Raw genomic sequence first — 27,500 nt, 5'->3', positions numbered from 1 at the left:
ATGTGCATTTATAAAAGTGAGATTCACACTTAAGCTAGGTGTAAGAAACGTATTACAGCTAGGTTCTTATGTACATTTATAAAAGTGAGATTCACACTTTAGAGCCTGGGTGTAAGAAATGTGTTACAGCTAGATTCTTATGTACATTTATAAAAGCAATATTCACACTTAAGAACCTAGATGTAAGAAATGTGTTATAGCTAGGTTCTTAAGTACGAGTCTGGCTGTAAGAAGGTTATTTTTCTCTCACTTTAGCAGTATAATCATAATGCTCCATGTATCACATGTCAGTACTTTGGCATTAAATTGTTTTAGCTTGACTTCACTTCTACTAAGTTTTTACAAATCATTTGAGATAGCTGGGACGACTTTCCTATGGGACAGTAAACTAATAACAGTGCATTGAATTTAATCTCGATATGAAATGGCATCTTTCTCAACATGGCATGTCTGTTACTGAAAATATATACTCACCACCTGCAATCCAGTTATCCAGAAACACAACCAATGGTGTCATATGATTCAGTCTTTTAAGTTTTACCATCTTTGATGGTGGCAGTTTTATTCATTGTGTATTTCAGCCAGAGTGTTGACTTAAAGAGATTGGCAAATGTAATATACAAACATAAACATTGTAGGATGATTTTATTTCTTCTTTATGGCCTGCCACATAAGCCACCTTGCATAAATGACCATTTAAGTATCCCACCACTACAAAAGGGCCAACTTCATATACTATACATCTAGCATGACTTTTCGATAGTACTTTTGGGTAATGATATTTAATTTTTTTCAGCAGAGTTAAAAGTTAACACATTAACAGCAAACAATGCTAGTGTTATGTAATGAACAAATATATTGCAGTCAACAACTATACTGCTAAATTATTACAATGGGTCAAAGGCAAGAGCAGATGACTATTTCCATCTCAGTGAAGAATATGTGCCTGCATAACATAAATTGAAAAGTTTGGCCAATAAATACAGGTTTGTTACACTACAATCTGGGGGATGAGCATACGCCCAACGACAGACAACTTCCCAATTCTACTACTGTAATGATATAAAAACGAAAAAGAAAAAAGGGAAAATAACATGTTCTACATGGATTGCATAAGAGATGGCATCACGAGAGTAACAGAATATGCTGTCAACATGTAAGGGCAGTTAGGAATGCAATAGTTCTAGGACAAAGATAAGGTGCAAAAGTGGCAAAGGACAGCAGGAGTCATGCAGGGTCAGCACTGAACATGCAAAAGACTGAGATGAATGAATAGAGTGGAATAGGTTACAGGGGCATAAAAATTCCAACAATAGAGAGATCTATTACTGACATTTCGGGCAAGTTCAGCAGGCTTGTAAGTACTGAGAAAGGAAACAGAGCATATTGAGACACTGGAGAAAAGTGACTGCAGCACAGAGAAGGTGGAATTCCAGAATGTGCCATGATGAAGAGCAGGAAGGAAAGTGGGAAAAGGGCAAACCACAGGGTAACAGAGTGTCTGGTCCGACTGTTGCCAGAGACAAAGAAACAAGCAGGCCATAGAGCTCAACAATCTCTTCAAAAGGTCAGCTCACTGGATGCATTCACTGAACTGGGTATTCTCTTTCTAGAAGGCATTCATATTTATAGGGCATGGCTGCTTTACTGTGTATGTGTGTGTATATATGTATGTGTGTGTGTGTGTGTGTGTGTGTGTGTGTGTGTGGGGCAAAGGCCAAACTCCTGATTTTTCAAGAGATATGTACAAGTACTTTGTCAGCAGCTGTTTTTTATGGGTCAGTGGTTGCTGTACATTTGCTGTTGGTGGGACAAATGTACAGTGATGGTATATCTAACTGCCTTACTCCCCTGGCCATGCCATCCCCAGCAGTACATGAGACTTCTATATTGCTCAACTCTTGGCTTCCACTAGAGGACCAACAGTAATGAACAGGAGGAAAGTAGCTCAATGGAGTTTATTTCTTCTCACTTGGGTAAACTGGTGGAAGGCACAAGCCCACAACAAAACTCAGGAAGCCATACATGAAAATCAACCACCTGAGCACCTTAATATGATTTAATTTATAGGACTTTACCACATCTACTGCTTTATCAGACTACTTTGGTTCCCTTGCAAAACTGAAATGTTTCCAATTAGGTTCAAGCTCAAGTCATGTAATCTTTTTCTGTGCTTTTCTGTTGTTTGCCAAATGTGAACAACCTACTTTGGCATGCAAGATCTGGATAAATATTAGTTCTGGCAAACAGGGACTGCATGCAGTTAACATCTGCTTGCATCCGTCTCTACAGCAAGACAGTCTGTGCTAGCTACATATTCTGGACATTATTTCTTGATGCCATATTCTTTGCTAGCTTATTTATATCATGGTGAGTAACTTAAAAGACTATCAGCATTAGGATTATTGCTGTGTTTAAAAAAGAAAATATCTATCCAGCCACATAAACATATATATATATATGTACAAAAGGCACACATATCTGGTTACATGATATCTCGTCTTCAAAAAAAAAAAGACAAAAAAAAAAAAAGAAAAAAGCATACACCAACCAAATCCTTCTATTTCAGAGTGGGTACATTCTACCTCACATTAATGTGCACACACTAACTTTATCAGGAGAACTGGAAGGCTGTCTTTAACAATCCATCAAACCAGACACCAAGTAGTTACAACTGCATTGTAATAAAATGCATCTTTGTCTTACAGCGCATTTGCCTGTGCTATCTTTTTTACAGTGTTCCCGCAGAAATGGCTGCAAGAACACACCTTATCTCAGCACAACATATGTGCCTTATGTGCATCTATTTTCCCTTTGTGTCACTTTTTCTCCTGGATATAAAATGTTGCTAATTCTCCCACTGTGAGTGTTAAGAGAGGTGAGTTTGTCTTATCTGCTACATTTTCAGAGGAAAGGAAAGTGGCATTTGTCCACAGTGGGTGAGGGATTGTGACACATATCACTGTATCACTAACTTGAATAATCCCAGGACAGACGCAATCAGCTAGGCACAAAAGCTGTACAACGTATATATTTCTCCTTCAAGTACCACACCCCTCTGAGTATTTGTCTCCTGCAGACTAAATACATCAAATGTTTGTATTTGTGAGTTTCTGACCTCATCCATTGCTCTTCTATCATCTGGGACACCTTCTGCATCTGATCAAAATGTGTACCCTTCTTCATGTCTGAGCCCCACACCTAGGATGTCTGGTGCATTCTCAGTAAAGCTTTGTATAAAAGAAGGATTTGTTTCACTTCTGTAAATGTATGCCTTAAGTGATATACATTCAGATGTGACTGGACATTTTTATTGCTTTCCATCATGTGAATTAGTGAGTAAAACTTCCAGTAACCACTATCTATCCAACAAGTATTTCTTCCTTTTATTTCATAATCTACTGTACAGTTCGAACTTCTTCCCATCCCATCTTTTTGTTAACATTATATCTGTCACTGGTCCACTTTTTTCATTACAATGAATCATATCTTTATATTATCGTTGAAAAGAAACACTTTACTTGTAATACTCACACCTGTGTTTGAAATTAAAATGTGACAATGGGAAATTCTCAGCACAGAACCATATACAATCTCCCTTGTCAAAAAGATTTAAATATATCATTCCTAAGTGCATTGCATGCTCTGAGGTAAGTAACTGTTAACTGATAGCCAATTCCCAATACCTATGCCTAAAGTGGTCTTCACAGTCATCTGAACAAACATCACGGTGATCATCATTCTGATGTCAATGGGAATTATAATCATGCCAGGATCTCTCCATCTTCATAGTAAGCCAGACTAATCTGCCAGGATGTCTTAGTGGTGAAGCTCCGCTAATCTGATAGTTAACATTTCCTGTTCCACTTGCTGTTCCATCACCCCATATTTATTTTTAACCTGCTTCTTTGAAAAACATGGGCTTTCTCATAATAGTGTAACTCCATTTATAGATTATTTTGGTGAGTGCAGTCAGGTCATGATGATGACTTTACATTATCAAATTATCTGACGTACTCTGCACTTTGGCTACACATACTTCTGAATAACAGAATAGCAATGTCATCTGGCAGCATTAGAGAAGCTAAACAGGATGTATGCAATATGTCACACAGTTCTGTAAATCTACTGGAAACATCTACTAAGGCAGAAAAAACATACAATAAATTACACATAGAAAATTCAAGCCATTAATCAGTGTTTTAGATGGGATAATGGCATACTGCTTCAGGGTACTTTTTGTTTGACTACAAATTCACTTGATACAACAGACCTTCAAAACTGGTATGACAGTGCTGATAAACAGCAGACAATCATGGACTTCTCCCAAGCACAACTCAATACAATTATACCAAGAACTGGCTTAATTATCTTTTATAGCTATTGAGTTCTGGAGACCATGATTAATGACTGTTACAGTTCAAGTTAATTTGCTTTAAGGAGCAAGCAGACATTATTTGACAGTTCTGTACAACTCAGATGATTAAGGAATAAAACAATGCTTGGATAAACCAGGAGATAAAGAAGTGATTCCAGGCAAGCGGAGGCAGATGTTGTTCCCAAGATCTAGAGTTTCTCTTACAATGTGTGGTAATAATTATTTCCCTTCACAAGGCTATGTTGTTTCTCACACATTCTCCTGAATCATTAGCTTAAATGCATAGCGGTAAGGACATTAATCTATCTGCATAGTGTACAGATTAACATAATTGTTAGTTACGCTTCATCATGAGGTACTCGAAGACAAAATTTAGTGCACACTGGGTGAATGTGTACTAACTTCTTGATATTTTGTGAATAATGCACATGCTAGGATTACATAATGAAAGCTTGCACTTTATGTCATGTATGTGAAAAATATCTAGGAATGGGGTATGTTTAATCCTTTATCCAGGATTCTCCAAATTACTCTGCAGTTATACATTTTCACTGCTTTGGGATCAAAATGAACAATTTAAGCATATCTCCTAGAGACATACTTTGAAGATTTTCTTATATAGGGCCCAATTTACTTATTTAATATTTATTATTTATTGACATTTGATGACCAGGAAAGTCCGAATGGATAGGAGCCTATTTTCAGCAGAGGCTCGGAGAGAAACACTACAAAGTATTACAAAACATTTTAAGAATAATAATTTTACAGTCTTTAAAAATAATGCAAAAAACAAATATAGTTTAAGTAATTATACCAAGTTAGACATAATATGAAAACATTGGATAAGAATAAATGCAAGTTATATGACAATATTTTAAGAGTTAGAGAAAGTTTAGCCAGTTTATCGAGAAATTAAAGGTAAGTTAGTATAATACAAACAGGAACTGCAATATGAAGTGAGAGAAAAGCAGAATTGCGGTATATTTAGAGAGAAAGCCAGGGAAGCGAAACTGATAGAAGTATGGAAGTGAGTGAAGAAGGGAGAACAAGGAGATATAAGGTATGAACAGGTATTTGTCCACATTTAGGGACATAGTTTATCCTAGTGCTGAGCAACAGCAGAGCCACAGTTTGGCTATGAAGGCCTTCAGAATGATTATGAAGCATGGGAGGGAGGGTGCAGACCTGATGGATAGAGATAAGGTGTTCCAGTCAATGGCCAGCAGATTTCATAGGTCTGTGGGTAGACAGGAGTTTTTAGTCATTGGATCATAATGACTGACTAGGAACAGAGTTGTGTAGAATATTATTTAGCGGTGGACAAGCAGATGGATTCTGGATAATTTTATAGGTGGTAAGAAGCTATATATATATGTTAGATGATGGGGTAGTTCTAACTAATTTAGGCTTTTTAGTGCTATGCAATGTGGGTTCTGAAAGGGGTATTTGCTACAAATTTAGCAACTTTGTTATAGCATTGATCAAGTTTTGATCTTTGAGATGCCTGAAGGTTAGTTAGGATAGCAGCACCATAAAAAGAGCGGGGAGGAGATAAGTAGTGGCAATTAAATCTTTAGTTACATCGCTGAGAAATTTTGTGGCTCTGTAAAGCATCCCTAGTTTTTGATGAGTTTTTCTTATGTGTTTTTCTATCTGTAGTACATGCAGACTGAATTTAAGATTATCATCCAATATCATCCCTATTAATTTGCTATGAGAAGAGACTTTGATGGTTGTATTTTCAAAAGAAAGTGCTTTAAATTTAAATGAAATGAAAAAATGCACCTTAAACTAACCAAAGGCTTTATCTGTAGATCCATATTCTCGATAGCAGATTTTAACATATATAGTGACTTAAATGTTCATAAGAGTGACACACAACTGAGCGTAAGAACAGATATTGTTAATAACACAATGCAGACATTTCTTCGGACTCCAAGTTTTACTTGAAAAAACACATTTAGCAAAGTATGTGATTTTTTTAGAGTACTTAAAACTTTAAGAACTGACTGCCAAGTGCTAACCACAAACTTCTTTCCCTTCAGTTTTAAAAATAAATATGCATAACTGATCATGTTACTCAGACACTATTACAATATTAGAAAATGAATACTGGAATAAGCAATTACTTTCATCTATCAGTGAGTGAAACCATGTTCCTATGTGCATGTGTATTTTTTTTAAACCAAATCATTAAAAAATTATAATGGAAATACCAATGACTGAAAACCACAGTCATCACAATGCAGACCAATAACAATAATATATTTCTGTAGTGCAAACAAACAGAAAAAGCTGACAATGCAAAGCACACAAACAGAATCGCAAACTCAAAGACAACATCACAGCATTCAGTTGTGCCATATCTAAACCATGACATGCTACCCTCCTCTCCACCACACGTGTAAAATACAGTTAGGTACTTTCCCTTATTCAGCTACATATAGTACAGCATTACTAACAGCAAAAATATATTCTCCACAATCTACCTGTTTTTCATGCATGCCATTCTGTCTGAAACTCTTCCTTCTGAGCCGGTATTTAGTATACCATGACTTACACCAACATCACATGTAATATGTGAGTGGGGGGGATCCCCTTTTGCCCCCTTGTCCCCTTCGCTAATGCTAATGTAGTTGTATATATATATATATATATATATATATATATATATATATATATATATATATATATATATATGTCTGTATGTACATACAGACATACATATATATAGATACATACATATATATAAATACATATATATATGTATAGATATATAGACACACACACACACACACACACACACACACACACACACACACACACACACGCACACACACACACACACTCACACACACACCAATTTATCAGTCGTTCAAAACCAATAAATGTGTTATCACCTTTATAGCTTAAGTCCCTGATCATACAACAGCAACAAAACTGGAATGTCAGTACCACGGTATTAAGTGAGCAAATGATTATGACAAAATAATGCATTGTCAACTATAGTCCTCTGCTAAAATGTATTGTTTGGTAATTTCTGTCACATCAGAGTATAAATACGTAGTACTCGTAAAAGCTTTCCTCATAGCCTGCAGCTGTTTCTCTGCACTTTTTTGGAATCAGCATACTGGGAAGTAAACATTGTATGTTTTACACATTCATTAAAGCACATTTATCAAACATTATAGCTTGTATTGCAGCATCTTTACGTTACTCTCTTTAAAAGCTTATAGCTTTTTTGCTTCCTGTCTCAATGTTCAAAATGAGCAGTGTAAAAATAACATCTATACAGTGACAATCAGTAGTAGGACGTGTAGTTACCAAACTGAATAGGGCAGAATAGTCTGAATCCCATTTCCCTGAAAGCAGTCACTTCAGCACTGCTGAAAAGGCTGACTTCCCTGAAAGCAATCACATCAGTACTACTGAAAAGGCAGACTTCCCTGAAAGCAATCACATCAGTACTACTGAAAAGGCAGACTTAAAAATAGAAAAAACTTCGAAAAATTTAACAAACCAACAAAACAAAAAGGTGAGTCCAACAAACCACAGTAGCCGGTGTAAAATCCAAGATCTTTTTTACTATAACTTGTTAGCGCTTTCGTGTAGTAATATACATACACTTCTTCAGACAAGTTGTTGTAAACTGTGCTCTGCGTATAAGTATTCTCACAAAGTCGCACAGTTGTTTGATTAAATTAAATTAAATTGTTTAATCAATTAATTAATTACTTTCAGCCCTAATTAAAACCAATCGCAGTTTAATTTTTACTATTTTAAAAACAAGTGCAATACTACAATGTGTTTGCAACCATAAAACTACTATTCACAGTTAAAGACATCAAATTGTGTATGATACATACATTTCATAAATTTTGTAAATTTTATAAACCTTATAAACTATACCAACTCTATAAACTCAGCGAGTTACAAAACTAACTTTGATGTTATAAATTTGTGTGTTTGTGTTTATATGCATTTTCATAAGGCATTAAAAAACAAATACGTAGATGTACGTACACAGTAAACATACACATATGACTGTGTGTACATATGCCTAATCGAATTTGTTTTTTCCAACCTTTTTATATTTATTTGTGTAATAATTCTACAATTAAGTTTTTCTAATTCAAGTGTCCTAGAACTATTAATGTCTTTCTTATTTACATTACTAGTATTTCAAATAACTTCACCTAGCAAGGGCTTTTTGTTGTGGTTTGTTGGACTCACCTTTTTGTTTTGAAAAGGCAGACTTCCCTGAAAGCAATCACATCAGTACTACTGAAAAGGCAGACTTCCCTGAAAGCAATCACATCAGTACTACTGAAAAGGCAGACTTCCCTGAAAGCACCCCTTTCACTCTGAGATCACCGAGAAGTGTGAAATATATTTTTCTGAGATATGGTGATCTCAGGATTGACTATATTAAGTAAATCAGATATGAGATGTGATGACAGGATTCGTTAGGCTACATAAAACCAAACTTCCCAACGATCAAGTAGAAAATAGGAAACTACTGAAGAAAAAGTAATCTCCGTGGTATCCCCAAAGTCTCAGAACAATCCACTAAACAAGTGTAGTGGGTCCGAAAACAAAACAGTGTGGAAGATTTTCAGTCCATATATCTCTAGTTAATCACTGCATATTAATCAGATTAGACAAAAGTAGTAGAAGTAGCGAACTTAAACTCGTCTTAAGTAAAAAAAAAAAAAAATAAAAAACATATAATTGTACAGAATTACTAAGTATTCGAAAGTAATCCAAGCAAGGCAGGCAGTCTGTTTCCAGTCAAAAATCCTTTTGTCTGATCTGATTAATATACAGTGATTAACTAGACAAACTACTGGAGACATTCTTACTGATATGTGATTGTCACTGAAATGACTGAAAGGTACCATGTTCTAATCTGATGACTTCAGGAACTCTTCCCCAAACAAAAGATTGATGAAGTGAATTACAGGATGCTCTCCGTTATCAACGATTATCAAATCTAGATTACGGCTTCTTAACATAAATGAATGTCCATGAAACTGAGTCAGAAATGTTACACCTTTATAATTCTTTGCTCTCAGATTTTTGTTTTAATTTTAATCAGTATATTTTAGTATTAGTACTTTCAGTCCAATTTTCTTACTTTGATGCTTTACTTTAACTATATCATCCCGTACTATATGCTTTGTGATACTGAGTTGCTCATGCAAGTCTGGCATGCTGATTGATTCATTTGCTTAGAGGCAGAACTGACTGTAGAATCAGAAATGATCAGCTAAGGTGGAGAACATTAATGGAAGGCAGATTTGTTACTGGAAACTTTACTTATTTATTTATTTTTACATTTGTTAACCGGGTTAGTTCGACTGGGCCCAGACAGCCCTTTTTCACCAGAGACCCGAGGAGAAAAGCTCCAGGAAAGTAATTAAAAAAAAAATCTAACAATTCAAGTCGTAAGACACTTAACAATACAAAAACAGACAGAACTATACAATACGAATATATATGTAAAAGGCAAGTGCAGGATTTTGAGAATGCAGTAGCAATATGTTTGAGAAATTTGGTTACCATTAAGTTACTTACAAGGAATGTAGCAATGCCTAAAATAAAAAAAAGTCAAGAGTAACATCATGACATTGTACAACAAAGATGCATTTAATAGCATAGGTACTAACTGCAGAGAGAGTAATCTATGTAGACAGTTTAAGGCAGATATGTTAACTGAGGGAAGAAGAAAAATTTATTAGGTAATTTCCTGACAAGTACCGATCCATGCATGCTGGAAATAAATTTTTAGTTGCTTTTTGAATTCACCACTTTTGGTAGTGGAGCGAAGGTACAATGGAAGTTTGTTCCATGAGTATACAATTGAATGACTATAAAGTATTTTTCCAATACTTTCGTTTGGCTTGGTCACCTGCAGAAAGTTTTGTTGTGTGCTTCTGAGGTCACAATTGGGTGTGTAATTATGGATGTAAGGTAGGGCAGGAGTTGGGGCTATTTAGGATGCTGTGTGCAATTTGCAGTTGTGATATTTGAAGCATGTGAGGCAGCTCAGGTCATCTTAAGCTTTTCAGGGATATACAATGATGGGATCTGTAGCTATTACTGGCTGCAAATCTGGTTAGCCTGTTATAGGTGGTTTCTAGTTTTTCTAGTTTGGCTAAGACATTATTTTGGAGGTTAGTAAATATGGGAGCAGCATATAGCAGGGATGGTACAATAAATGTTTGAGCCAGTATAGGTTTAGGCTTGTTAGGCATATATTTGTTGTTGCAGTATAGAAGACCAAGTTTTTGATTGGAGTTTTTGATATAGTTTAAGACTGGAGCTTGGAGCTGGAGCAAAGGATACTGATGTATGTAGTGTCAAAGAACATCCTAACATACCTCCAAAAAGTTCAAAAGCATGATTATGTAATTCAGGAAGGAGGCCAACAGCTGTATCGACAACACCAAAAATCCAGTAAAACATTTCAGTCATCTGTGCAACCCACCACACACAACCCACAGTGACTTGGCAACCAGTAAATGTACTGAAAGATTATGCACGTACTACTCCATGATGAGAGTCACAGAATATGTGTGACAAAGCAAGGAAGGGTACAGCATGCCATCAGACCAAGGTCACATTACATGTATGGAAAATATATGTGAGTACACAGACAAGAGGGGGTATATAGTACAGTACAGTTTGAGGGTATACCTTTTTTAATATACAAATATAATACATATGTACACAGGGAAGGACCACAATGTATGTTGCACTGATTTGCTTTGGCACAGAGAAAGTACAGCACTGCAGGACAGTTTGACCTCATCTCTAGGACTGTACATAGGTGACATTCCCTTACTGATGTTGCCTCCCCCTGGGATGTCAGCAGCTGCCCTTTAAGGATCCCTTCCAGGCATGTAGGAAACCATCAAACAATACCTGCTTTACTTCAGCTGTATTTGCTTTGTTGACCACTGTATTGTTTTCAGTAAGTGGGTAATTTTCTGTATGGGGCATGGTCATCTCATTATATTCCCATGACTGAGGACTTGGAACAGTGTAAAATAAGGGGTGTATGAGAAAGAAGAAATGAAGTCTAAAACTTAAAATATTGATTAAAAAAATGAAATTACAAACAACAGCATAATACCCAAGATGGTGACTGGTAACATATATAAGCATGGAAAAAAAACAGCAAGTGCAAACACTGTAGCTATAGTCACAAGATGGCATGCTATGGGGCATTTAATTAAGTCTGCAAGCTTTGTGTTGGCAGTAATAATTTTATTAGTCTCTGAGAAATATAGTGCCACATCATAATATTAATATTTTAGAGGCAAAAGAGCAGTATAAGGATTTAATATGTTGTTACTACTAAGGTCTATTCAGGTACTACCTTTGCTTTTACTATATAAGAGAAATTAGAGAATACAAATGAGCTCTCCATTCAAGGGAAAATAACCAGTGATTAGAAAAACTGCAAATTAAAGGCAAAGCAGCAGCTTTTAACTTGGGCAGTGGTGCACATTGTAACAGTGTTTGGTTCTATGCTTAAAGCTCTGAATTTAACTAACTAAATATACAAGTTAAAATGCATGCTGTTGCCTTACTTGTGGCACACACCTAGCCCTTTGAGTCAAGTCTGTCTATACTGTGGATTCAAATGTAAGAAATGCAAGCTGTCGTTCCACATAGTTGCCTTGTGAGTTCAGTTAAAGAAACCATCTGTTCTAGGTAGAAATGCTTGTACAGCACTTTGTATGGAGGAAAATAATTAATTCAGTTCAGACGCAAAGTTACTCATTTTTGCTGCAGTATGCAGCAAAAGGCAGAGCCGACAACAAGAACAGTCAGGCTGATAATGCTGAAGGCATGCAGAGTCAGAATACTGGCATACCTGTGGGGGAACAGTTGTAAAGGTGTTCAGCATGATTAGTACTGAGGCTTGTGCAGCAGACAATAGTCAGTTGTTGAAGCCAGTGAGGGATTCAGGTAGGGTGTGCACAGAAATGCAATCTTAACGGCAAAGAAGCTGAAGTGCCAAGCAAATTTAACAGAGTCTCTGTGATCAGGACATTCAGAAATCCAAGTTAGAGAATCCAGAATGTGTGTTGCAGAATACAGACAATACAAGTAAGTATTTATACAAAGCAAAGTACTTTTTATTGAATAATCACACTTTTATGAGCTGTTTAAAGTACTCTGCTGTATCAATATCTTTAAATTTGTTTGTGCTTTACATTAGGAGGACTGGGATTATTCATCTAGTGGTTGTAGGTGTTTACCTGGTTTTTCTCAGCTGGGAAATCCACCAAAGGGCTCAAAGTATTTTTACTTTGAACTTCTCTTATATACTATGACTGTATTTCAGCAAACTGTACTGTTTGCTGCTGCTTTGCACTGTATTTTTACTAGTGTATTTGTTGCACTTCTACTGTATTTCACACCACTTGCTGCTTTCACTTAATTTAAGAAAAGATCTGTTTCTGCTGTTTTATTCTGTTGCTATTATTAATTCAAGAAAACGGTGCTGCTTTTTACACTGTTGCTTATTTAAAGAAAAACAAATAATCCTGCTTTTTTGCTGTTGTTCCATTGCAATTCCACTGGCTGTAGTATAGACTGGATTCAGACCAACTGAATTCCGTTATGTTTGTAGACTGAGCACTAAAAATCTTTTCTTGAAGAAGCCCCCCTGTACCCTCATGGCAGAAGCATACAGGTTCAGGGCTCAGTTTGAGCTATTTCATTTGTGCAGGGCTCAGTTTGATCTTTCTCATTGGTTTCTTTGTATTAGCTGCGTTAATCTTGCTTGCATCTTGTAGAAATTGCAAACCTGCTTGCAGACAGGTTTGGAAAAATGTTCACCCCCTATCCCCCCGAAGCAAACCACAAACCATGGCTTCATCATCTCCTGCTCCCTGCATCTCCAAAGAGCAAGTCATCAATGGTCTCTCCAAGACTAAGAACACAACCTCCATGAGACCAAATGGCATTCTGGCCTGTGTTTTTAATGCTCTAAAACAAGAGCTAGTTACTCCATTAGACACTCTATTCGACCACAGCCTAAGTACTGACTTTGTCCCCAGTGAATGGAAAACAGCGACTGTTATCCCCCTCCACAAGGGTGGCTCAGCAACAGACCCGAGTAACTATAGATGCAAAGGTTTAACCAGCCTCACCTGTAGGGTAGTGGAATGAGTCATCATGGACCTCATAAAAAAGGATACAAGTGGTCTCTGAACCCTGGATGTGTCCTAGTTTCACTTTGTCAGATGGAGGTCATGCCTGCTAAACCTGGTACACTTCTTTGAGAATGTGACCAGAGCCATAGACGAAGGCAAAGCTGTGCACACAGCCTATCTTGACTTGGCCAAGGCCTTCGACACTATCCCACATTCAGGCATCACTGACAAACTAACTCAGTTGAATATCAATCCCTGTGTTGACAGGTGAGTTACAATGGCTCACAGATTGACAACACTCAGTCAAACTGGCAGACTTTACCTCTGCCAGCAGACCTGTCAACAGTGGGGTCCCACAAGGGTTATATACCACTCAGAAGTCCAGACCAAAACAGAGGGGTTGTGGCTAATCAAGTTTGCAGATGACTGCAAATTAGGTGCTATTATTGAAACCCCTAGAGATGTCAGCGTACTTCAAAAGGGGCTTACACAGACCAATGATTGGCGTCAAAGCCATGGTCTTAAACTAAATGCTAAAAAATGCATCTTCATTCCCCTTTAGTAAAAACAATGCCCCTGCTAATTATAAAATAAACAATAATGCCCTAAGTACCAATTCAGTAGTGAGACACCTGGGAACACAAGTTGACTGTGATCTCAAATTTGACTACCATGTGTCTGCTGTGGTGAGGAAGGCATTCTATGTTGCTCACCTGATTAGCAAAGGCATTGCCTCGAGAGCAAAACAGCCTACATCTCCCCTATACTTGACCCTCATCAGGCCTGTTATTAAATATAATGCTACCTTTGCTATGTACCATACTAGACATCTGCAGCAACCTCAGAGATTTCTAACTAAAAACATTCAGGGTCTCCAGCACATGTGTTATATGGACAGACTGAAGTCGCTGTCACTGTACTCAGTAGTGTACAGACTACTGAGAGGTGACTTTTGTCTGGTTTAGAGGGCTATTTCTGCCCCAAATCTAATGGAAATGCTGCAGATCCATAAGTCAAATGGGACCAGAGTCATCCATTCCAGGACCTCAATCTAGCCTGTGACATAAACAGGACCTGGTGGAGAGACAGACATATCTCTCAAAGGTTGTCACTTCTCTAGAATAGGCTTCTAATCCATATCAAGCAGAGCACCTCCATGACCCTGTTTAAGTGCAACCTGGACGACTAGATGGGAAACCGTAAATTTCTGCCAGGGATTGTCCCAGCTTCTTTCCTGGAGATGGATAATATTTGCTAGAAAAACCTTGGGCATTGATGACATCTCCCATCTAGTATTATATTGGGATTTAATAGCTATGCTTGTAAAGACCCTGGGGTCAACAGCCTAGTAACATCATATGAAACTATGAACCTATATGCTAATCTTTGAAGAACTATATTTTCTGAAGGATAATTATCACACAACTATTTCTTCTAAGGCAGTAGTTGTGACTCATTCTTCAAAAACAGTACTGGCTGTACTCAGAGCTAGGACTGAGCAGGAGCTGAAGTGTGTGCCACCAATGGAAATCATATTTATTTTATTTGTATTTGTTCTCTGGGAAAGAGCACTGATCTCCAACGATTGTTTGCAGACCAGCCCGAAAGTGGTGTCTGCTGAGTCACATGGTTAGCATTGGAGGCTGAGGGAATCAAACTTTGCATCACTGGACCACAGGAAACAGCTTGTTAGCAGCTCCTTAATCCTCTAAGCCAACCATCACATACTGGTTAGACTGAGACAACTGAATGGGTGCAACTAGTGAAAACAGGAAATTCTTTATTTTTTTTCTTTATGCTTTTTGCCCTTGTGCCTGTCAATTATCAAGCCTCTCCTCATGAGACTCATTTCACAATTCCCCATAAAAGGAATGTACCCAGTACAGTACAGTACAGTGCGAGCCATCCACAGTAGCCTGTTATCCAGGCAGCTATGAGGGCTGTTTATATTCCTACTCATACCTGGTACAATGTAAGCAATAGGAACATTTTTTATTTTAAGCCTTGACCCTAATCTCACCCTTGGGGTAATGTGATCACCTGCATCACTGCAGAGACTATCATACACCTTTGCATGTTCAGTAAAGGGCTAATGTAATCATCTTGGGTAACTGCAGTTCGTGTACCTCCCAAGATGGCACCTGCTTTCCTTACTTCTGGGTCTCCACCTTTGACAATGAAGTGTCAGAATAACCACTCCAGAAACCACAACACCTTTCTCCCCAGGAAGGGGCAAACTATAGCTGCCCCTTTCCTACCCTACCCTCCCTGGCTTTTCCAATGCTCAGGTCACCATTCAAACTCAGATCATCAGGGTTGCTATAAGGTCTTTATCTCTGTGTGACACAGAGCTGGGGTGGATAAAGTAAGGATATGTATAGAGCCTCATGAAATAAATGGGTGGATCACAAGAGCTCATTACTTGCTTCAGAACATTGAAGTGGTACTAGCAGCTGTGACATATGCCAAGTTCTTTTCTCTCATTGATGCAAACCAAAAGTGACAGCAGAAAATGCTGAATGGAGCCATTTCCAAATTTAGCACCTTCAATACGTCCCTAAATAGATTCAAATTTTGATACAAGAAGCTACAGTCATTTAATACAATAAGCTGCATGCCAAGTTAAAAGCTTTATGTGTGATGGCACAAAACTGGATTTGACTACTTATTTTGAAGGCAGGAGCACCAGACTAAGTGACTGTTGCTTAAGTTTCTTAATACTGACTGCACTGTTACAGCTGATGCTGTTTTCATTGCTTAATTAGTAAGTTAGATTTTGAATTAGTTTATGGGCTCCTTTTAGAAGCAGAAAAAAGTTTTCAGGTCAGTTTTTGAGTGTTGCTTTTTCTTCTTCTTCTTCTTTCATCTGCTCCCGTTAGGGGTCACCACAGGGGATCATCTGTTTCCATTTCTTCCTGTCCTCTGCATCTTGCTCTGTCACAACAACCACCTGCATGTCCTCTCTCACCACATCCATGAACCTTATCTTAGGCCTTCCTCTTTTTCTGCTACCTGGCAGCTTCATCCTTAGCATCTTTTTCCCAATATACTATGAGTGTTGCTTGTTAATGAGACCAGATTCAATTGCCTTGCTATTAGTTGGTGTGATCCACTGTGCTTTTTTATGTGCTTATTCTTTGTTATAAATAAGGCTATTTATTGTGACACTACCAATGTGCTATGGTGTGGCATGGTGCAATGTACATTGGCAGGCATTTTGATCCTTAGCTTTCTGTATTCAACCAATTTGCATCAATTAGTAATGCATTGCGTGACAAGCCAAACTGCATAGCTCTTGTTTCCCTAGCTGTCTGAAGTAGCCCACTGCTGCTCTGTAGTATCAAACAGCTCACAGCTGCTCTGTGTTGCCCAAAGCAACATATACAGCATATACCTGCTACAGTACCAACAAGTTCATTTAGTCCAAATAGCTAAGTGGTGTGCCTATAGCAACAAACTAGAATTGTTCTTTACTTTATAAACAAGCCCGGCCCAACCATGGACCCTGTTATCTATAGGCCCATTTGTCTCACTAGTCATATGTAAAGCTATGGGGCACATTATTTCAGACATCATTAACCTGGACATTGAAAATCTCTCATCCCTGGACCCTCATCAATTTGGCTTTATCAAAGGAAGATCCTGCCTCTTTAACCTCATTAATTTCTTTGAAAATGTAACTGAAGCAGTGGATGGTTAAATAGTACATATGCATATCTAGACCTGGCCAAGGCCTTTGACACTATTCCCCATGCAGGCATTATTGATAGACTTGTAAATATGAATATAAATCCTTATATTGTGCGACACATAGCTAAATGGCACTCTGACAAAGCCCATGAGGTGACAGTAGCAGGTGTCACTTCCGAAAACAAAACAGTGACCAGTAGGGTATCATAGGGCTCAGTTTTTCATGCTAGTCCTGTCTGGCATATATTTCCCAGACCTTCAGGACAGCATTTCTGGCCTATGGTTGACTAAGTTTGCAGATGACTGTAAATTGGGTGTTGATATTTGATCATCATCTGACTCACATTTGCTTCAACATGGTTTCAATCATATTAGCATTTGGTGCAAGGACTATGGTCTCAAATTAAATGTAAAAAATGTAGCATATTTCATTTTGGTAAACAAAACTGTTTTACTTATTGTACGGGAGATGAACCCACAATGAGATAATGTTGTAAGGAATCTGGATATTCTTGTTGATACTTCCTTATCATTTAAGCATAATGTCTCCAGAGTAGTTTAGAAAGCCTTTTATCTAGCCCATCTAATTTCCAAAGGCAAATCCACTAGATCCAAAGAAGACTTAATTCCCTTTTACTAATACATTAACATACCAATTACTGAAAATAATGCACCTTTAAGCTATGTATTTATCTACACACATCACACAACAACTTAAGATACCACAGAGATTCATAATTGAAAAGATCAGTGGCCTCAAAAATTTTAGTTATTGTGAGAGACTGGCAGCCTTTTCTCTGTACTCAGTCTTTTACAGACTCCTCAGTGGAGATCTATGTCTATCCTTTTATGCCATGAAAGATCCAACGGAATTTGCTATTCCTTTGCAGAAATAATGGCACATCAAATGCTTGATTGAAGGAATTAAACCTTGATCATCAGATAAGACACATTTGTATGATAAGACTCATATCCCAATGTATCCCTCATGTCTGGAGCAAACCTCCACTACAAGCAGAGTGGTAGCCTTGCCATCTTTAAAGTAAACCAGGGTAATTGGATGGACAACCTAAAATTCTCTCCTGGTCTATCTTGTCTTGTCCTCCTTAAGGCTAGAGGGAAATTTGGAATAGTGTTTTTTGGCTAGTCTTGCAATGGTCTGCAGACCGATTGCCTAGTACTTACCTATGAACCTGTGAATACAATTAAATTTTCCTAATCCTTGGAATAAAATGGAAGGTAAGGTCAGCCTTCCTTTTGTTGTCGATGAGGAGATAGGTTTACAGAGTTATGGGTAATTGCTTGGCTAATGACCCAAGATGGCTTTTTTAAGCCTAGCCATGCTTAGCAAAGGTCAGAATCATACCCTGTACCTTGCCTCTGTAAGGTAAACACCTAAACCATTATGCCAATCCCCAATCCCCTCAGCAGAAATTTGACTTGAAGTTCACAATAAGCCTAGTAAATTAATGCAGAATGGGGATACTCTGTGAAGAGCATATCTAAATGAATGCAAACTGGAGAAAGACTTGGAAGTTTTGTGGGTAGTGTTACAGTTGCTAATGCCACCAGAAAAGTTACAAATAAAAGTGAGAATGATCATTCCTGTGTAAATATATGACTGTGTGCTCTCCAAGATACACGATTCACACTTTGGTACAAGTAAGTGCAAAGAAGGGGTATCAGATATCATGCACTAGCCCAACAAGACTGTGCAAAATGTGTGAAATCTGTGGTATTTTCAAGACTAATACAATACAGAAAAAAAGTGAAAATGTCTACTAAATAATTATGGAATCAGACATCAAAGAGCATTACACCAAACGGATGGAAAACAAGAGCACAAAAGTATAGAGACAAGAGCACAAGTTGACAGAAAACAAAATGCACAAAAGAGTTTTTAATTTGGGATGAAGACAGCAAAAAAATGGTGAACAAGAGAAGTGAGGGAGGGAGAAACTGATGAAGAAACAGGAGAAAGTACTAAAATGATATACTGTTATAATAGTCGCAGGGAAATAGGAACACCACAAAAGGAATGGGGGAATGTGAGAGATAGGATGAGCACAAGAAAAGTATGCAGCTAGCCCTTGGTAAAGCATTTGTGAGCACTGCTTGAAGATTGCACGTGTGCAAATTACCATGAAGATATGTAATTAAAAAACTGAGTTTACAACACTAGTGAAACAGTAGATCCTGTATATTTTAGGATAGTGCATTTTTTAAAGTTCTACAAAACTGCATGCAATTTTGAATGCTCTGGTAATTTAAATTAAATTATGTAAAGAATTTAGTTAGTGTTATTTTGTTAATATTTAACATGGTAACACAATCAATTGGAAGCCTTTTCCTAAGGCAAATTTGATGAAATGGTAATAAACTACTGGACCCCATAATGTCCATCACAGCCAGTGAAATAATGGAAAATGTATTGTCTGCACCATTATGCCATTTAATTATATAGCTGCATTTAAACTAATTGACTGTAAATAAGAAAATGACTGTTCCTGTTTAAGAGGAACTGTACCACTTTATACCTGAAAACTCCGACCCTGCATTAAATGCAAGGTTGTATTTTGTGGTTTATTATCAAAATCAAGAATCATAGTTCTTTGTGTATTTACCTGGCTGAAAATAAATGTTAAAAATAAAAATGTTGCTTCATCAAAATGACGTAAGTGGTAATGTCAGTAATTCACAATTCGATATTATCGACATTATCCAAGTTACCTTGACGTCCGGTGATTTTCTACTTAGGTTTTGCAGGCTGGCAAGTCGCCAAGCACCCACCACAACCCCTGCATATTATATATACAAACTCCAATATCGCACTACAGTGAGGAAAAGGGAAATTTCCTGATCCCCACTGTGGTACGATCACCAATCAGAATGCTGACCTCATATGAGCGAATGCACGCTAGCATTCGCTAAGGTGGCGTCGGACATTCTCAGATCGGCATTACGGAAACTGGAGACCATACATTTGACCATCCCAGTTTCGCATAACTGCTGTTCCACATTTTGATAGTAAACAGTATTTTGTAGAATTTGAACAAGCCAAATAAAACAAAAATCTTGCAGAGGTATGACATCTTACTAGAAAAATCATAAGGTTGCAAAACTTGAACTGTTCAGAAAAGAGTCAAGAATTTTCGCTATCTTCTGTATTTTATAGGACACTAAGCTGTGACCTCCCTGGTCTATATGCCAAGTTCTAATCCAGTTTTTCTAAAAGTCTTTACCGGAAATGCAATACTGGGAGATTAAACACCAGGCAGAGGAACCTATTGCTAGACATAAATATGTATAATAGAAAAAAACTGTGACTAATATTTAACACAATGCCTTTGAACATTATAGAGTAAGCCTTCCCTTATGGTCAACCATCAGTCACATAAATGGTGTGTGTGTGTGTGTGTGTGTGTGTGAGTGTGTGTGTGTGTGTGTGTGTGTGTGTGTGTGTGTGTGTGTGTGTGTGTGTGTGTGTGTGTGTGTGTGTGTGTGTGTGTGTTTAGGTTTACTCAAACTCATCAACTTTCCATTATTTCAACAGTCTTCCTGGGTGTAAAGTTTTAGTGACAGGAAAGCTATTGACAGAATGGTGAAAGATCACCAAAATTCCAGGATTGGGGAATAAACCTTTCCTCCTGCACTGAGCAATCTTAAAGTTGGTATATATAAATAGGATGGGGTGTAGGTGTGCGGGGGGGGGGGGGGTTAATCAAACATTCTTGCACAGCAGTGCACTGAGATATGGACATCCGGATTTCTATACACCATGCTCACATATTACTGCACTTACATGCAGCTCCATAAAGCCTTGTTACTCAGTACAGTAACTCTGCATTGCTGAGCAGGAAGGATTTTGTTAATCAGAATCCCTTGTATACAGTAAAAAGTCACTTGAATGTGCAAGCCATCTATGAATTGCACCCACTATTTTAAAATACAGTTCAAAGTGCTTCATATATTTCAAGATCAATAATTAAAAATACAAAGAATATGCCATACTTTTTGTTTTCTGTTGCTCCTTTTGCTGTTTGGCATTATGTAAGCATGTGTTTGTTTGTGGTTGTTTGGCATTTGCACATGTCCTTGCAAGTGAATGTTACATAAAATCATGAAACAGTCTGAAATGATAGTGTCTGAGATACATCTGGATAGCTTACCTTTACAGGACTGTCCATCTTCCATAAGCTGGTAACCTTGTCTGCAGTAACACTGGTATGATCCATATATATTGGCACATTCTTGGCTACATGGATTCCTCTCACATTCATTCACATCTAGATGATGAAAACATGTCGTAAGTAGTTGCAGGTGCACACAATTTGAATAATTACCATCAAAATGCATAGAAGTAGACGATTGAAAAACAAAAAGCACTATGTTTTTAAGCTGAGTAAAATCCATAGCCAATGCAAATGAAACAGAACTTGCTTAAAGCTAGAAAACATAGCTAATAATGTTCTTTTGCTATCAATAACCCAGAAAGAAGTGTGGCTCCATACTGCAGAGGACTAAACTCCATTATGTGCTCCAGATGACCCATGTTCAATTAGCAGCACTGGTGGTGGGAAAATGGGAGTGAGTGTCCAATGTCGGCTTGCTTATCCTGGAGGAGGGAAGCAGTCAAGGCTTGCTGCGGTATGCACCATACCAGCCTGACCAGTTCCATGCAACACTTAGTACGGAAGTTGTGAATGCGTGAAAGTGAGCATGCACCTCCCGAAGGCAATGGTCCCAGAGCACCCATGGCTGCATTGAATGGGCAGGTGTTACAGTACACTCCCTAAGCAGTATGATGCTGAACCAGTGCCCTTGATCTCTTCAATGGACCTGCGTGAGGGTTGGATTGAACTGGGGAGCCTAAGGTGGGTCTAGTAGAGACAAGGAAAGAAGAAAGGAACTGGTGGCATCAGATTATTAGATGCAGGGGAAAAGAAATGACCCACTAAAAAGTTACTTGCACAGAGAATTAACTGTTACAAAAATTGCTGGAGTAAAAGTCACATGTCAATTCTCCAAATATTTAAATAACAGATCATTTAAAAGGATATAACCTAAAAGTTTCTAGTGAATCTAATGCAGAGAAAACAGGGTACAAAAACATTAAAATTACTATATGATGTCATTACTGCTATTGACAAATTGATGCAGCACTCTATTGATGATGTTTTAAGTTTTATTAATATGTCACATTGTTTTGCTGATGTACCAATAATGTGCTTTCTAGTTAACCTGCAGCCTTCATTCCATGTCTTTCTAGAGAAAGGTCATCTCAGTGATAACTAGAAAGTCAACAAAATGAAACTGCTAAATAAATAAATAGATGTGCACACTTAAAGATGTATATGATTTAGTAAACATACAAAATCAAATATGAAGAAGTTGCAAACTCCTTTAAGGTAGATGAGTTATATGTTTTTTGTTTGGATTAGAACCCTGTCCTTCTAGAATACTATTCTGACTGCATTACCTACTATATTCCAGGATATATGTTATGCAGAAAAAGTAATTTTAGAATAATTTTATTAATAATTTTATTATTTATCTTAATTTTAGAACTATCCCTACCAAATGCAGTTACCAGTGCACTTGTGTATTTCTTGAAATCATTATTCTGGTCAGCAGTTATTCCATCATTTACCCCCTGTCCTGCCAATATAGGTTTATAATACCCTGTCTCCCTTTTAAAATGAACCTCGTCAATTAATTCATGTAGTATTAGATGGGGTTAACCCCTCCTGTCCAACATGCTCGCTAATGTTTCACATAATAAGAATGTGTACAGACTTCCTGGCCTTCACACATTCTTATAATCAGGAGAGTATGCCATACTTAGATGTTCTGATAGTAAAAAAACAGGGATTTAGGAAGATACACTGCTAGTGTGTACCAGAAGCTCACATATTCAAACATGTTGCTGCATTTCTCAAGCTGCCACCTGTTCAAACAGAAAAGGGCAGTGGTAAAGAGGCAGCTTGTTAGGTTTCCCATATGAAAAGTTTGGACAATGATTTTTTTAAAGAAATGTGAAACATTAGAGAGCATGTTCGACAGGAGGGGTTATCCCCAACTAATGGTACATGAATTAATTGACGAGGTTCATTTTAAAATGGTGACAGGGTATTATAAACCTATATTGGCAGGACAGGGGGTAGTTGACATAACAACTGCTGACCAGAACAGTGATTTAAAGAACTACATAAGTGCACTGATAACTGCATTTGGTAGGGATAGTTCTACAATTAAGTGCATAAGACAAAAAATGGAATATTTTTCATGACAATATTAGTATATTAAATGTACTGGGAAGTGAACACTCCATTATTTATAGATGGGGAATGAATATAAAGAACATGGTGGAAAGAAAATTATCAAAAAGGTCATTCATCCAAGAATGACTAAGTGTGGGCGTTGTAGTATGTGTAGATATGTTTTGGAGGGTGAAACCATAATAATTAAAGGGAAGGCTATCAAAGTTCAACGAGGTATAACTGTGACACTATGGGGGTGATTTATGGGGCTTGATACCTAAACTGTGAAGGTTTTTTATGTAGGAAAAACAAACGAAGATTGCATAATCGCATTTATAAGCATACATATGACATAAAGACGAAAAAGACAACTAATGCTCTTTTTAGACACTTGGAAAACTTCCCCGAATACACTTTTAAATTTAGTGCATTAGAAAAGGTAGAGAGGAATCCGAGGGGAGGACATTGGTCAGTATATCTGGAGAGACAGGAGGTAATATGGCAATTGCGACTTGAAGACTATAGGCACACAGGACTTAATGAAGCAGTTAGTATAGCCCCATGTTAAAGTTAAAAACTTTTGAGAGATGTTAAGGATTCAAAGGTTTTGATTTTATTTTTTAACCTTATGAGTAGAATATGTGTATTTAGATAGGACTGTACTTTTAAAGTATTTAGACAACCTGTATAGGCTATAGGAATTTTCTTGGGTTTATGGTGCTGATCTTTGCATTACTTATTATTGCTTGCAATTTTTAAACACAAACTATTTAAAAGAGAACCACACCCACAGACTCAAAAAACATGTTTATTTCATTATGGTTTGATGTTTCCTACATTTTAACACCACTCTCGGACTGTTTAGACATTTTCAGATATTCTTATACACAATTTCTGACTCTGACTACATGGGGTCTGGCATCTTGAAATAATTCTGATTGTTTACTCTGCCTATAAGTATCCCAGAATGCATTGTTTGTCTCCAAAAAATTACATCATGTCTGCCACTTTTTCCCTAAAGCTCTTGTCAGTGCACTGATTTTACAGGCACTCACTGTTGTGTTACAGTCACCTACTTTTGGTTAAAACTTTATCCTTTTTCGATGACTACTTCAAACACAAGCAGTGCAAATGCTACAGAACAGAACTGAAAAGTGCATTTTATTGCTCTTTCTTCTTAGAAATGCTAACTTGATTTCTTTTGTGAAGGCTGAAATCTAGTTTTTCAATGTAACTCCCCTCTGCCTTCACACTTACCTTCCCTAGCTGTCAAAGAGCTAAGGGCAATTTGATCAATTATCTGCATGTGATTGACAGCTCACAGCAAGTGACCAGACTAATGTAGTGTTTTCTTGTCAGCCTTTCCTTCCTTACAGTGGGAGACTTTTTTTGTTGCTCTCCTCCTGACAAATTTAGAACCAAGTTCCATAGCACTGGGAAATTACTGCTTTTGCAAAGTATCAAACTCCCACTTATTTTTCCTTCCAGTTTGGTTAAATAACTAATAAATGATACACTATAAACACACACACACACACACACACAAACTTGCCCCTTGCTTGCATACACACACACATGTACATGGACACACACACACACACACACACACACACACACACACACACACACACACACACACACACACACACACACACACTTTCCCCTTGCTTGCATTCAACACACACACACACACACACACACACACACACACACACACACACACACACACACACACACACACACACACACACACACACACACATGCCCCCCTGCTTGCATTCACACACACACACACACACACACACACACACACACACACACACACACACACACACACACACACACACACACACACACACTTGCCCCTTGCTTGCATGGGACATGGGAAGCCAGAAGGCAGCATTCACACACACAAACACGCATTGATTTGAGAATGAAGATGCCAGCATTAGATACAAAACAGAACCGAGCAGCAGCAGCAGTAACAAATAATCATCAATATAACCCATCAGCAGCAAACAAACACAAAAGAACTAGGCTAAGCTATAAAAAGTGGGCAGCAGCATATAATATTGAAGCACGTGGTAGATACACTCACAAATAGAAAGCAGAAACTATATCACTATGGACTGAGAAACTCGGGATCCCTAAATTTCATGGCTAGGAATGCATACAAACAGAAGCTCTTAAGACTCACCTTACCAAGGAAGCACAAAGATGCAGGAGAAGATGCATCCAGGCTTTACAGAAGTTCCTCCAACGAATGCACTAGACAGGATACACTTACAATGAAAAGTAGTTCCACATAGCACCAGCTAGTTTTTATTAGGTTGAGTGGGCTGGGCACGGCAGCTCTGACATCACAATGTGGGAGGTCCACTGGCTCTTCTACAGAGCATGCAAATCAGGCAGTGCTTATGTCACTTTGGGGCAGGAAACATCCCTGAAACTGCAGCACGAGCTGAGGCAGATGTGACATCATCATTTAAGAACCAGCTAGAGGATTTTCAACTTGGTTTTCAAAGTGAAAGTAAAACAGTAAAGAAAGGTAGCAAACCTAAGAGGTAAAACAGTTCAGTGGATTACTTTCTAAAGCTGCAGTTCTGAATTTTTGAGGCTGTATCAACCAACAGGGACTAAAAGAGACAGCAGTTTGAGCAATCTGCTTGAATATTCCATTGTTGTCCTTTAAGCATATATATATATATATATATATATATATATATATATATATATATATATATATACAGGTGGATTATATCTTATGTAGGAGGGCCAGTTTGAAGGAGATTGGAGACTGTAAAGTGGTGACCGGAGAAAGTGTAGTTAGGCAGCATAGGATGGTGGTTTGTAGGACAACGTTGGTGATTAAGAGGAGGAGGAGTGTGAGGGCAGCACCAAGGATCAAATGGTGGAAATTGAAAAAGGGTAATTGTGAAGTGGAGTTCAGGGATAAGTTAAGACAGGCACTGGGTGGCAGTGAAGAGTTACCAAATAGCTGGGTAACTACAGCAGAGCTAGTAAGGGAGATGGCTAGAAAGGTGCTTGGTATCACATCTGGACAGAGGAAGGACGACAAGGAGATGTGGTGGTGGAATGAGGAAGTACAGGAGAGTATACAGAGAAAGAGGTTGGCAAAGAAGTGGGATTGTCAGAGAGATGAAGAAAGTAGACAGGAGTATAAGGAGATGAGGTGCATGGCAAAGAGAGAGGTGGCGAAGGCTAAGGATAAGGCATATGAAGAGTTGTATGAAAGGTTGGACACTAAGGAGGGAGAAAAGGACCTGTACCGATTGGCTAGACAGAGGGACCGAGCTAGGAAAGATGTGCAGCAGGTAAAGGTGATAAAGGATAATGAGGGAAACATACTCACAAGCTAGGAGAGTGTGTTGAGGAGATGGAAAGAGTACTTTGAGGGGTTGATGAATGAAGAGAATGGGAGGAAGAGAAGGTTGGACGATGTAGGGATAGTGAATCATGAAGTACAATGGATTAGCAAGGTGGAAGTAAGGACAGCTATGAAGAGAATGAAGAATGGAAAGGCTGTTGGCCCAGATGACATACCTGTGGAAGCATGGATGTGTTTAGGTGAAATGGCAGTGGAGTTTTTAACCAGATTGTTTAATGAAATCTTGGAAAGTGAGAGGATGCCTGAGGAATGGAGAAAAAGTGTTTTGGTACCGATTTTTAAGAATAAGGGTGATGTGCAGAGCTGTAGTAACTACAGAGGGATTAAATTGATCAGTCACAGCATGAAGTTGTGGGAAAGAGTAGTGGAAGCAAGGTTAAGAAGGGACGTGATGATTAGTGGTCAGCAGTATGGTTTCGTGCCAGGAAAGAGCACTACAGATGTGATGTTTGCTCTGAGAGTTTTGATGGAAAAGTACAGAGAATGTCAGAAGGAGTTGCATTGTGTTTTTGTAGAGTTAGAGAAAGCATATGACAGGGTGCCTATAGAGGAGTTGTGGTACTGTATGAGGAAGTCAGGAGTGTCAGAGA

General features: G+C 37.9%; 1 protein-coding gene across 3 annotated transcripts in view; it reads right to left on the bottom strand.

Moving 5' to 3' along the window:
- Positions 1 to 27,500, bottom strand: part of FBLN2 (fibulin 2) — a 910,922-nt gene that overhangs the window by 71,052 nt on the left and 812,370 nt on the right. For all 3 annotated transcript variants that reach the window (XM_044078109.1, XM_044078110.1, XM_044078111.1), the window contains one exon: positions 21,411 to 21,527. In XM_044078109.1, coding sequence (XP_043934044.1) covers positions 21,411 to 21,527 — 117 coding nt within the window. The remainder of the gene's footprint in view (positions 1 to 21,410; positions 21,528 to 27,500) is intronic.

The sequence above is a fragment of the Protopterus annectens genome, chromosome 7.part0, assembly GCF_019279795.1.
Source record: "Protopterus annectens isolate FY-2018-M chromosome 7.part0, PAN1.0, whole genome shotgun sequence".
Lineage (NCBI taxonomy): Eukaryota > Metazoa > Chordata > Ceratodontiformes > Protopteridae > Protopterus > Protopterus annectens.
This window is presented reverse-complemented; position numbering and strand designations above follow the sequence as displayed.